This window comes from Conger conger, chromosome 9, assembly GCF_963514075.1.
Source record: "Conger conger chromosome 9, fConCon1.1, whole genome shotgun sequence".
In the NCBI taxonomy this organism is placed as follows: Eukaryota; Metazoa; Chordata; class Actinopteri; order Anguilliformes; family Congridae; genus Conger; species Conger conger.
In genome coordinates this window covers 16,109,407-16,122,113 of record NC_083768.1, presented here as the reverse complement: position 1 = coordinate 16,122,113, position 12,707 = coordinate 16,109,407, and the positions used below count along the sequence as shown (strand labels likewise).

The window sequence follows — 12,707 nt, the reverse complement described above, 5'->3', positions numbered from 1 at the left end:
TTACTGTTTGTGATATGTGGAATCGCTGACCCATCAATAATATACAGTACACAGTAAAATAATGAAGGCTTCCAGCTCTCCCTGAGGATGAGATCTCTGTCTGTTTTATGCTGATCTTGGCCCAGTCATTTTGGGGGTAGCTGTGGCAGGAAAATCCATTTCAGTGATCCTGGAACAGTCAATGTGACACGATTTCTTTGTCAGTGGTAGGCCCAGGTAGTCAGCTGCTGCATCACAAATATGTCCAAGCCACCTCTGTAATTGTTGTATCTTCGGCTGCAGGTAGAATGTGTGCAGTGACCTACAAATTAATTCTGCAGTCTTTTTGAGATCAAAAATCTGGCCTGTGTCTTCATGTTTAAACATTTTTTTTAACTGTGTCCCCCTCTTTGTGATGGAATAGCAATGTGTTTTGGCGGTTGGTAATGCTTGGATGGCACTGTCTTGTCTGCAAATAGTTAAAAAGTAGATATTGATTTGATGAGAGGCCACCATTGGAGAATTTAATGAGAAATTGTCTTTTTCCATTAATGGCTCCACAGGGACAGCTAATCAAGTGTTATCAGAAAATGTATTTGAGAAAAAAGATAATTTGAGATTTACAGAAAGTGCCCTTGCTAATTCTAAACAAACTGCACTTTGGGGTTAACATCACTTACTATACAGCACATTTCGGGATTCAGTGTACATTATTTGCTTAGAGTAAAATGCTATTACTCTGCTATTATATGTCATCACACATATTTTGTAAACCGCCTGTTTCTGAAACCAGCTGTGATCTCTTTATAGTTGTTTCCAATTTATAGCTAATGTTTTATGCCCTGTTATGGTTTTGTGACTTAAAACCATTCTGTTCCAAGAAAATTCCTTTGAGACCAACAATGAGTTATGTTCTTCTTTGGAACAGAGGGTCTTCAACAAAATTGTTTACTTTCCAATCTGGTTAATAGAATGTACCTGTTAATATTTAGAATCATGATTCTGTTTACTTTAGATTGGCAACCATCCAGTTCAAGCCAAGTAGCAGTTTATGACCTTTCTCATACATATGAATGTTGACTGGACCGCCCAGACAGCGGAGTAGTGTCGTATTATGATGTACTGGACATAAACAGCCACAGATATTGCTAGTACTGTCAGGGAGAATTTATTGAGCAAAAAATTAAGATCACATGAGGCATCACCAGGCAACAACCTGAAATGTTTTGATAAAATGGGATCATTTTAGTATAATTTTAAGTTTGATTAACTTTTAAAATTTGACATGTAACATTTTCTGGAAGATCGGTAATGGCTTACGTTGCTTTTCTGTTGCTTTTAATAAAGTTCAATTAAAACTTATAAGTGGAGCAAACAACGGATGTCAATGGATTCTCATTTTCAAGCTACCTGCCATTTTTTTGAGTTTCTGAACCATTTTATCAGTTTCTCTTTCTTGACCTGTCTGAGGGTTATGTTTTGTTTTTAAATATGCCCTGTTCCGTACTGATGATATTCAGTCATATAAAAATATACAGTGCTGTTTCTGACTTGAAAGAAAAATGTAAAATTGATTATGCCCTAGATACAGTGACCTCCATAATGTTTGGCACACTTGGATGGGGAGAAAGGCTCTATAAGATACATTGTAGAGGTAATGAGCTATACTGTATGCTCACAAATGGGAAAAGATACTGATACAATTGCTCTGAGAAAAAGTTTTGAATAAGTACAATTTTCTTTCCCAGAACAATAGGTGTCAAGATGATTCCCGTTGTCAGTGTGTACGCCCATTTATAAGAATAACTACTGAGTCCTTGTGTGTATGGGACTGGTGAACATTGGGGGTTATTATTAAGGCCAGTATTGGGGGCCATTCCCCCATACAAAATCTTTCAAGATCTTTCAGTCAACCCTATTCAATTCAAAGCTTCAATCTTGGGATTGCTTTAATTTATTGTCTTACTGTCGAGATCCAGGACAGCTTTGTTGTGATTGGTTCACACTGTTCAGACTATAGCTTTATTAACTCTGTTGTATGGAGAACCAGCCTTTCGTTTGGCACTGACAGACATTGTTCTTTCTGTTGGTTTATATGATTAGCTCACAATACTTTCCAGTAAATAGCTCTTCACTCGAGGGCCGTTGTTGTGTTGTGGAACATTCCATTTCTGACTGGTGTTTAAAACTGGCTCTTTCCACAGAAGCCGGCCTGATCCCATTTCTCTACATTCATCTGTCACTGTTAAAATGCCAAAGTTTAGGAACAGCGTGAGCCAGCTCACCCTACTATTTCCAAGACGACACAGCTCTGTCACTGTGTAAACTCTCCCATATAAAACACTGCCACTCACCATATAAAACAATGCCAGCGCTCTTGCCATTATGAAAATGGAATATGCTGTGATATATTGTAAATTGATTTCTTGGCACACATTATGATGAATATATAGATATTTTTTAATATAATGTATAGTCTTAGCTGGCGGCTGCCAGGTGACTTGTTCTATTAAAGTATTGTTATACTCCTTAGATGGGCCCCATGGTACTGTATTGATTCTGGACTGTTCTAGTCCCACAAGGTAGTCAGAATCAAGTATTCACCCAGACCATGGTATAATAAAGTGTGTTTCATTTTTATTAAGGGGCACTGGAAGGATTTTGTCTCAATGCGGAGGGTAAGGACAGTCTAAGTTCAAGCACCTTGTCGCTGGCAGTGACTTGGCTGACACAAGTATTATTATTCCTCTGACCCATAACCATCAGGGAGGGCATGGGTCCAAGCAGAAGGCCAGCTTACTGAGAGGATCATTCAGACCAAGCTGCCAGCCCTCTGTCTGCTCCCATTGTTTGCCAGCTTTCTCAGGGAGCACTTTTGCTAGATCGTGATCGTGAAGGACTCCTTACCCAGACAACTTCATGGGGACTAGCCTGAAATAAGGAACACTGGAGCACGGGAAGCTCAGAGCAAAACACTGCTTAATGTAATGGAAAAGACTGACATTTTGGCGTCGACGACGTCTTCTTCAGAGTCAAGGGCTCCTGAAGACATCGTAGACATTAAGCAGTGTTTTGTTCTGTGCTCCTGCGTTCCTTATTTCGGGCTTGTCCACTTGAAGTTGACCGAGTAAGGAGTCCTTGTTACTGTATTGTGCTGGCTGTTGAGCACATTATCGTCCTAGTATAGGTAACCGGCTTGAAGCGATTTGAGGCTCTCCCTTGACCTGCTTGACTATGTTAGATGCATTGAACTCTTAAATTAAAGGTACAGTTAGTAAGATTTTTGTGTTAAAACATTTTTACAAGACCATTGTAAATCCCATCCTATCATTGAAAAGGGCTAACTGACATATTGACTCACCCTCTGCCTGTGTTTATAGTCCTTAAATCAAACATTGTATGGCTGTACAATAATTGAAGCTCATTGGTTGAAAATTGATTCTAATTGCCACAGCCAATGGTGTTTTTTTGTCATATTGCATAGTGCATACAGTAGGCTATGTGGGCTGAATGCAGTTTTTGAATACCAACTTAGGTTATCTAGCTCATAGTGAGAATGGAACATACACTGAGCACTTTATTAGGAACACCTACTTATTCATTCGATTATCTAATCTGCCAATCGTATGCTGCAGGGCAATGCATAAAATCATGTAGATATGGGTCAGGAGCTTCAGTTAATATTTACATCAACCATCAGAATGGGGAAAAAATTGTGATGTCACTGATTTTGACCGTGACATGATTGTTGGTGCCAGACGGGCTGGTTTGAGTATTTCTGTAACTGCTTATCTCCTGGGATTTTCACACACAACAGTCTCTAGAGTTTACTCAGAATGGTACGAAAAACAAGCGAAGATTGGCCAGACTGGTTTGAGCTGACAGAAAGGCTATGGTAACTCAGATAACCACTCTGTACAATTGTGGCGAGCAGAAAAGCATCGCAGAATGCACAACAAGTCAAACCTTCAGGGGGATGGGCTACGACAGCAGAAGATCACGTCAGGTTACATTTCTGTCACCCAAGAACGGAAAACTGAGGCTGCAGTGGGCACAGGCTCACCAAAACTGGACAGTTGAGGAAAAACATAGCCTGGTTTGATGAATCTCAATTTCTGCTGTGACAGAATTTGGCACCAACAGCATGAATCCATGGACCCAACCTGCCTTGTGTCAACAGTCCATGCTGGTGGCAGTGGTGTAATAGTGTGGAGAATGTTTTCTTGGCACACTTAATACCAATCAATGCATCCCTTCGTGGCCACAATGTACTTATCTTCTAATGGCTACCATGTCTCAAAGCAAAAGTTGGTTTCATGGACATGAACATGACAGTTCAATGTTCTTCAGTGGCCTTCCCAGTCACCGGATCTGAATCCACTAGAACATCTTTGGGATGTGGTAGAACGGGAGATTTGCAGCATGAATTGTAGCTGACAAATCTGCAGACATTGCGAGAAGCAATCATGTCAACATGGAATATAGTATCTCAAGGGAAAATTTTCAACATCTTGTGGAATCCATGCCATGAAGAATTGAGGCTGTTTAGAGAGCAAAGGGAGGCCCTACCCAGTATTAGTATGGTGTTCCTAATAAATATTTACATTATTGTTCAAAAATACATTCCTACTGAAATAGCTTCTTTTTTTTTTTACTTGTAAGCTCACCGTCTTATGTCTAAATATAAACTTTAAAAAAAATAGGGCACATCACTGGTAATCTTATCGCATTGGGAAGTAAAATATTGAATTATATTTGGTTTATATCCCTGCAGATTTTAATCCTTTTTTCGGCAGTTACAGGAGAAAAAAAATTCTCATCTCAATGATATGCCTTTTATCTACACTTATGATGATTTAACAGGGATAAAAGGCTTTTATGACAAGTGGTTCCTGGTGAGTTGCAGAGATAATTTGACGGTTTGACGGTGGGATGCAGGGCCAGAATGTTCCGGAGGGTGTTTGGAAGGCAGGCACCTCTGCAACAGCAGGAACCACTCATTCCTTTCATTATCGACGACAGGTATCAGAGGCCAGCGTCTGGAAGTGTAACTCAAGTGGAGACTTCCATTAGCTCTTGTTTATGCCTGTAGGAGCCTGGTATTCACTCCAGCCCTTCAAAAGACTCTGCATGCGTGTCTGTTATTTTTTGCAGAATGCCACCATGGAGTCTGAGATACATTCTTCATTCCTGTTATTGGGTCTGTGCTCTTTTTATTACTGTTGCATTGCCTGGCTTACGTTCAGCAGTAAGTAGATGTAAAAAAAATGTGGTAGATTTTTTTGACGATTCAAACGCATTTCAAAACATCCTGTCGATCTGAACCAGACGTCATGGTCAGATGAGCCAAAAATGTTTTTTAGCCATGCACCACCAGTGGGTTTTGCGTCAGAAGAAGGAAACTTCCCTTGAAAAACACGTCATGTCTTTTGTGAAATATGGTGAAGGATCTTTCATGTTATGGGATTGTTTTCTAACTACTGGTCCTAGGACTCTTGTTAACATCAATGTATTAATTAACTTAGTACCATGACATTTGTTGTTTAACACATCTGTGTTGTTTATTGTATAAAGCCTTTGTTCATCTTAATAAAGAGTGCATAAATTTGAATAATTTTGAAAGGCAATTCCAGGTTAGAGAATTACTCATATGTCATCTCATTAAACAATAAATGAATCATTATCAGTAGAAATAAGTCTCCCTTATGATTGCCCGTATAGGTTGGATGTATTTCTTAGTGCCATATTTGTTTATTAAGATTTCAATGTTATTGTTTCAATGCAATGCGTTGTACCCTGTATGTGGCTACACCATTGGAGACATTTAAATGTTCTTTTTGCCACGGAAGTGGCTTGCTGTATTTATTGTTGCTAAATCGTCGGTTGAGGCTGAACATTCAGTCTATAACTGTTGGTTAACGTATGAGACGTCTTGTTTCCAGCTGCCTGCCATAGAGGTTCAAGAGACATTTAAAATGATTGGTAGAAGGTTCGATTCTCGGTCCTGCCAAAAGCCACGTTTGGCCGGCTCACGTGGAGCAGCAATAATTGGCTCGCTGCTCCAGAGGGAGGGACTTGGCAGGGTTAGTAGATAGCCGCACAAACAAGCACCTCGGGCGCCTCGGAATCACGGTTACAGCTTGGGAGGCGAGACGGCTTGAAGAAGGCGTGTCGCTCTCCCGTTGGCCGCCGAGGGGCGGGGTGTGGGCGGTGTATCTAATACTAGCTCTAATTGAATCAGACGGGGTCCAGTTGGCTACCAAATTGGGAGAAAAAGGGAAAAAATCGGATAATAAAAATAAATAAAAAAAAGATTGGTAGAAGAACAGATAATTCTGGGAATGTTTTTGCACAATTAACATTTTGAGGGTCTTCAGTTTGGAAGTTGTGTTCCAGGCAATTTGTTACCTGGCTATGATTCAGATCCAATGACTGAGAAACATGCTCTGGTAAGCTGATCTAGAATTCGATCAGTATTAGGCTCCACATAGCTTCACTCAGTACAAATCCATGCCTTTCATGCATTTGAAGCCTATATTCAATCAACATTTGAACTTAACTTTTACTGAAAAATAAATACAATTAATACAGTTGTTATTGTCTTTCATTTAATTTTTCATCGCAAGGGTCCGAACATTTATTTTAAATGTCATTTAAGTGTATCAAAAGGCAGGCAAAATTAATCCAAACGGCACAAAGTGTGCTTTCCTCCATGCAATAGTGATTATTTAAAAAAAAATTAAAAAGGCACTTTGTTGTTCAGTAACACATAACAACGAGAACAGGCTTTTCAGCCCAACTCGGCTTGCCATTTAACTGCCATTTTCATTATTGCCGTGCAGTCACACTGTACGCTGTGTTATGCTGTTTGCACTTGTTGACACAGATGTCTCTCAGTACTGAACATGTCATGTCCTGTGCTTTAGTGGGTCAGTTGGACCTATTTCTTTTTGTTATCTTATTTTATCAGGCCCCATCCATGTATGGATGTGAGTGTGGGTAGTACTTGACCCACATTCATAAGACTGTGTTTTGCTTACCATTGCTGAATAGGACGCTTAATCTGCCCATGGAACCCTTCCGTTCAGAGATTGTTGCCTATTCAATTGTATTTAATAATAATTTCATCTCTTTTATAGGGTGGTAAAGCAGTGCCACTGAATAGCATTTCCAGTATACTGCTAAGTGCTATGCTAGTGGATTTCATCATCGATGACAACAACAACAACTTCATATAAGCAAGTGAAGCATTAAATTGTTCTACAAACACAAAATTTATTAAAGGCTTTTGTCAGTTTTGTTTTAATTGCACAGAAATGAACACAGACTCATTGTCAGTGGCATTAGCATGGTCCAATTCGAAATCCCATCGTATTCAGTATACAACTATGTATTTAAACCATAAAAAGCATACTTTGAATCCAGACTTCAACGTTATGTAGTTTGCTTATATTTAACTTTCGCGATACATCTGCTTTACCTCCCTATTATGTGTTTAGGGGATTTTCATGCCTTGAATTGACTAGGCTTGGTGACCAAACTATTCTCAGTGCAGTTTAATCATGCCATGGTCAAAATCACTGAGTCCTTTTTTCCCCATTCTGATGGTTGATGTGGACATTGACTAAAGCTCCTGACCCATATCTGCATGATTGTATGCATTACACTGCTGCCTCACAATTGGCTGAGTAGATAATCGCATGAATAAGTAGGTGTACAAGTGTTCCTAATGAAGTGCTCAGTGAGTGTATGTTTGGATGTGCATTAAGCACAGCCTGTGAGAATCTATATGCCAAGGGGTGGATTTCCTCAGACATATAGAAGACATTGAAAATAGACACTGAAATAATGGTATGCTGATTAGCTGTGCTTTCCATAGAATAAATGAAGATATGGAGAATAAATGGTTGTTATTTTTTCATTAATCATATTGCTGTGTATGGGGGCATAAGGTCTTCTGCGCAAGAATCCGGGAAGTGCATTTTCTTACTTTATATGACAAACTCACCAATGCTCCCATGCTAGCAATTCTAAACAGACCACATGTCATCAGAAATGTCTGCCAAATTAAAACATACACTAACATTATGAATATTAGAACTCCATAAAGTGAACTATTCTTCTAGTTTTTGCCCATTGAAATGTATAGTTATATAAATATTAGTATTTCAGTAAATATCTCAGTCTGGTAAATCAATACACAGTGATTAATGTGAACAATACTTCATAAATACCTGCTTGTAGTAACATGTGCCCACTGTACGGACTGCATGTGCTGAACTATGGAACTGGATGAGGTACAGTTGATCTCTATTTTCACCACCATCTTTGTATTGGTGGCTATTACAGTATGTAAATATTAGCATTATCATTACTTCTACCTATCGTTAATGGGAGGACGTACAGACAATGTGTCTGTAACACTGAACACTTGCCTTCAGCTTCTCTTCTGGGGCGCAAAACAGGAGAGCATTGATTTTGTGTGCTACAGCGTGCTCGAGATGGAAAAATACAAAACCCAAGGTGCAGGGGGGGTGGGGGGGAGGGGCACAGGACGCTTCCCAGCGGTCATGTGACCTGTGACTGGCGGGTGAGTGAGTGACCGGCCGGAGATTGAGGATTGTTACGGGACGTGTGCAGCTCCTGGGCCCCTGGGATGGGGAGCGGAGTGCGAATGCCCCTCATGCAGTACATGGCAAGAGCTCCTTCTCCTGGAGAACTGCTGTCTGCCGTCTGATTGGCTGATTAGCTGGCTCTCTATTGAACAGCGTCTGCTGCTCCCTCCTCCTGCCCCCCGCCCCTTTCTGCTGTGACTGAAAGGGGAGGAGGAGAGCCGCTATGAGACAGAGATGAACAGACTGCGCTGCGCTAGCACTGGCATAGAGAGCCTACCAGCATAGAGAGCCAGACTGCGTTCAGCCAGAGCACTGAGTACAAGCATAGAGAGCCAGACTGCGCTAACACTAAGCATAGGCACAGAGAAGCAAGCTGGGATAGCACCTAGCGCAGACAGAAACCACAGAGCAAGACATTGGAAAGCCTGCAACAGACCTCCCCATCTGTGGAGAGGGAAAGCTCCGGAAGGCTCCAGACAGACTGTGACCGACCACTTCGGTCCTAGCCGGCGGGAAGCCACACCGACCTGTCGCTGAGAGCGCGCAGAGGTCAGAGGTCAGGAGATGGGCAGGCAGGGGCACGACGTGGCCGCGGCCACCACCCCCGGCATGCGCATGCAGCGCTCACCGAGCCGCATCAGCCTGTCGGCCTCCTTCGAGGCCCTGGCCGTCTACTTCCCCTGCATGAACTCCTTCGAGGAGGATGATGAAGGTAAGACCGCTCGCATCGCCTCTCCCCTCATCCCCTGTGGCTGGGCGAGGGGTGTAAATGCTGAGGTTCGGTCGGGGCTAGGCTGCGGGGTTGGGGCTTGCTTGTTTGTTTTGCGGGTGCGATGTTATGTAGCCAGGGTGTGTGGCTCTCATAGAGGATAGGTATGAATGAGTGGCTTGGGCTCTGACAAGTCAACTGTCCATTCAGCTGCTATGGTTCCAGGTAGTGCTCAGTGTAGATAAGGTCAGTTCTTTATAGGCACAGGTTCAACAGAAGCTACTCCCTGTGTAAAAGCAGATCTAAAAAACAAATACAGTTTTGTTTATCGTTTATCAGTGTCTCATATAAAAATAGCAGTCGTCATTTATTGATTCGCAGGTCTCTGTTCACCATCATCACTCTGGGCGTAACTGGCGAGGATGAAAGACAGTAGTGAAAAAAACAGCTTAAGCTAGGTTTTGAAACAGCTGGTAGCTGGTTGACCAGTTCAGACCAGCATGGTTTGACCAGCTCAAGCTATGATTTGAAACAGAAGGTAGCTGGTCATTTCAAGATTATAGCGAAATTACTACTTTAGATCATTTTGCCTGTTAGTTCAACTATTCACCTGTAATTATAAATAAATTTATTTTGTCTTGCTCATGCTATTGACATGAAATGCTGTCCATAAAATGAGGTTAGATTTGTGGTTGAGTAAGTGCAAGCTCAGAAGAAGGCGCTGTCCCACATCCCAGTGGTTGCTGGAATCGGTCATAGTTGATATTCTGACATGACCAGGTCAGAGAGCTACCAAAACAGAACAGCTTGTTTCTCCGTTTTATCTTGCTCTGTTGTCCAAAGCACTGACATTTGGCAGAAGATTTTCTTGTGAGCTACTCATTGACAGTGATGAAGTTTTTTTTCTATAACTGGCAAGGGTGAAGGCTGACATACTGTTTGTTTTGAGCTGAGGGTGGAGGGGCTTGCTGCTGTCACTGAAACGAGCCGGGAGCTTGGTTCGGAGCCCCGGCGAAGACGCTTCATTGTGCGGTGAGCGTGGTGCGCTCGTTCATTACGGCTGATGGAGGGGAACTGAGAGATGAAACAGCCTCCGTACATGTCTGCTGGCACTGCAGAGCACGAGAGCCAGTCATTGACCACTTACTGCTTCCAGTGCTATTGTCGATTTAGTCGAGAAAACCCGCTTTGCTTCACTCATTCATTCACTCTTTCCAGGTTAAGCAATGGAATTCGTCTTTTTCCGGCCTTTGATAATTTTGTTGCTTGCATAAAAATGCAATTATCTTAAGTGCCTTAGCTGTTTTTTCACTGTGGTGAAGTTGACATGAATGGTGCTTTTGAAGGATGTTGGTTAATGCAGGGAAATGACGTGGCGTAACATTGATTGAAGTTACAAGCCTGTAATTTACTTGTGGTGACCAATGTCAGATTTCAGTAAGTCTGATTGTGTTCTGTTGTTGGTATGACACAGCATTAATACTCTAATGGTGGCATTCATAAAAAATGTAGAATATGTAAAAACACAACATGGAAAGAAGTTAATAAAAAAAAAGAAAGCTGTTCCATTTTAGCACACAATTAAGTCTTAAAAGAAGAACCTGCGATAAAAGCTGTTTTGTCTTTTGAAAAAATTAATCCATTTGTTTCTGAAATGAGTAAAAGGGTCTAGAACAACACAGTTTTGGTCTGTTCATTTGGTTCGGTGCTGATCTACTTGATACAGTATACACAGTATTAAGAAACCCACAGCTTGTGTCTTTATTTTTAATCCAGCATTAAATGGAGCACTGTATTTTTAGCAACAGCTTTCTCATAGCGTTGACACAACAGTGAACAGGAAGTGATGACAGATATCATTTCAGAAGCGGGATTCTGAGCCGCTGACTCCAGATGAAAGTCAGAATAATGAGCCTCCCCTCAGCTATTTATAAGAGCCTCTTGCTTCACTAACGGGGCCAGTCACGCAGTGACAGCCAAGTGATCCCACGAACCTAGGGGACATCATTAAGACTGCAGATATGTAGATAGTCACATTGCATCAGCTCGTACAGCACAAAATTACGAGCTGATGCAATGTGTCATAATAAGATTCATGAGATTGTGTATATGCAAACTGGCTTGTGATGCTTCTTCTTCTTCTTTTGTTTTTTGGGGGGGGGGGGTTGGGTCAGTTATGAAAACATTAAAATCGAGAAATTAACAAATCAGTTTATGATAGGTTTGGGTTATAAATAGCTCAAGGGATAGTATCGACACAGTACATTTGATTTTGCGTACACTTGATTTAGTGTTGATTTAAAACAGACCATTGCACTGTGATAGATAGTTGTCTGTTGTCATACAGAATGCCACCACCATGGCTAGCCAGTACGATGTAACATTACTGGTCCTCCCTGCTTTCTTTGAAGTCTAGTACCAGCCTGTTCATGGATGAGAAGATTGCATTAAGCTCTTAAATAATGATGCAATAATCTGCCTTGAGTAATAAATATCTGAATCCACAATTGAAGTAATGATAATTCAGTATGAACCTCATAGACCATTTATCTTGGCTTTGATGGCATTTAAAAAAAAATCAGCACACTGTATCCACAGTGTACTGACTGATTTGTTTTTGTGAATGAACCTGTTCAATACATAATGGTGAGAGGGTTGTCCTTACATCTTGCGATGTGGGTGAACAAAGACAGGAAGGTTTCTCATGAAGGCTAGGTGCTTTAAAGGTTATATAACTGTGCAAGGTATATGGTTGCCTGGTAACCTCACAATGTCAACCAAAGACCGTCTTCCAGTGAAGGGAATATGACGTTGACATTCGCATTGAAAAAAATATCTTGTTTGCTTTGAAAATATTTATGTTCTCTTTGTGTGGATCTGACCGCACCTGGATGAACAGTTATGTACATAAAGTGTATTACGTGGTCAGCTTTGAAAAACAAAGAAAAGATTCCATTGAAAACAACTGCAAAAATAAGGTGTTTTAGTCATTAGTTGCAAGAATGTTATGGTAAAAAATCGTCATCAGTAATGTATGAAAATGAAATAACAATAATAATGAACATCATGTGTCAAGTACAATTTGCGTATAATAGCACCTTATATAACATACCGAATGTACACATGATACAACATACAAGTGATATGTACAGAAATGCATTGAGAATAGAGGCAGGGATATGGAAACACGTGGGTCTTTGACGTGTTTCAGGCCCCCTCCATCCAGAGCACAGTGCGTGGCCGGGCTGGGCTGCATGCTACACGCTGCATCCACGTGGATGTCACGTCGATTACACACAGCTGAGAACCAGGTTCAGTGCCCTGAGTCCGCTGTCACCTTCCATCAGGCAAGGGAGCTCGGTGCTGGCTTCTTCATGGCCCCTGTACAGCAGAGAACTCTGCTC

General features: G+C 41.3%; 1 protein-coding gene across 2 annotated transcripts in view; it reads left to right on the top strand.

The window, feature by feature from the left end:
* The window catches only part of LOC133137991 (regulating synaptic membrane exocytosis protein 4-like), a 169,370-nt gene that overhangs the window by 152,101 nt on the left and 4,562 nt on the right, over positions 1–12,707 (top strand). Inside the window, exon 1 of one of the 2 annotated variants that reach the window (XM_061256434.1) lies at positions 8,840–9,306. The exons of the other annotated variant lie outside the window; for it this stretch is intronic. Within the exon in view, the coding sequence (XP_061112418.1) occupies positions 9,159–9,306 (148 nt within the window). The 5' untranslated portion in view covers positions 8,840–9,158. Of the gene's footprint in view, positions 1–8,839; positions 9,307–12,707 lie in introns of those variants that run through there. 2 annotated transcript variants of the gene reach the window in all.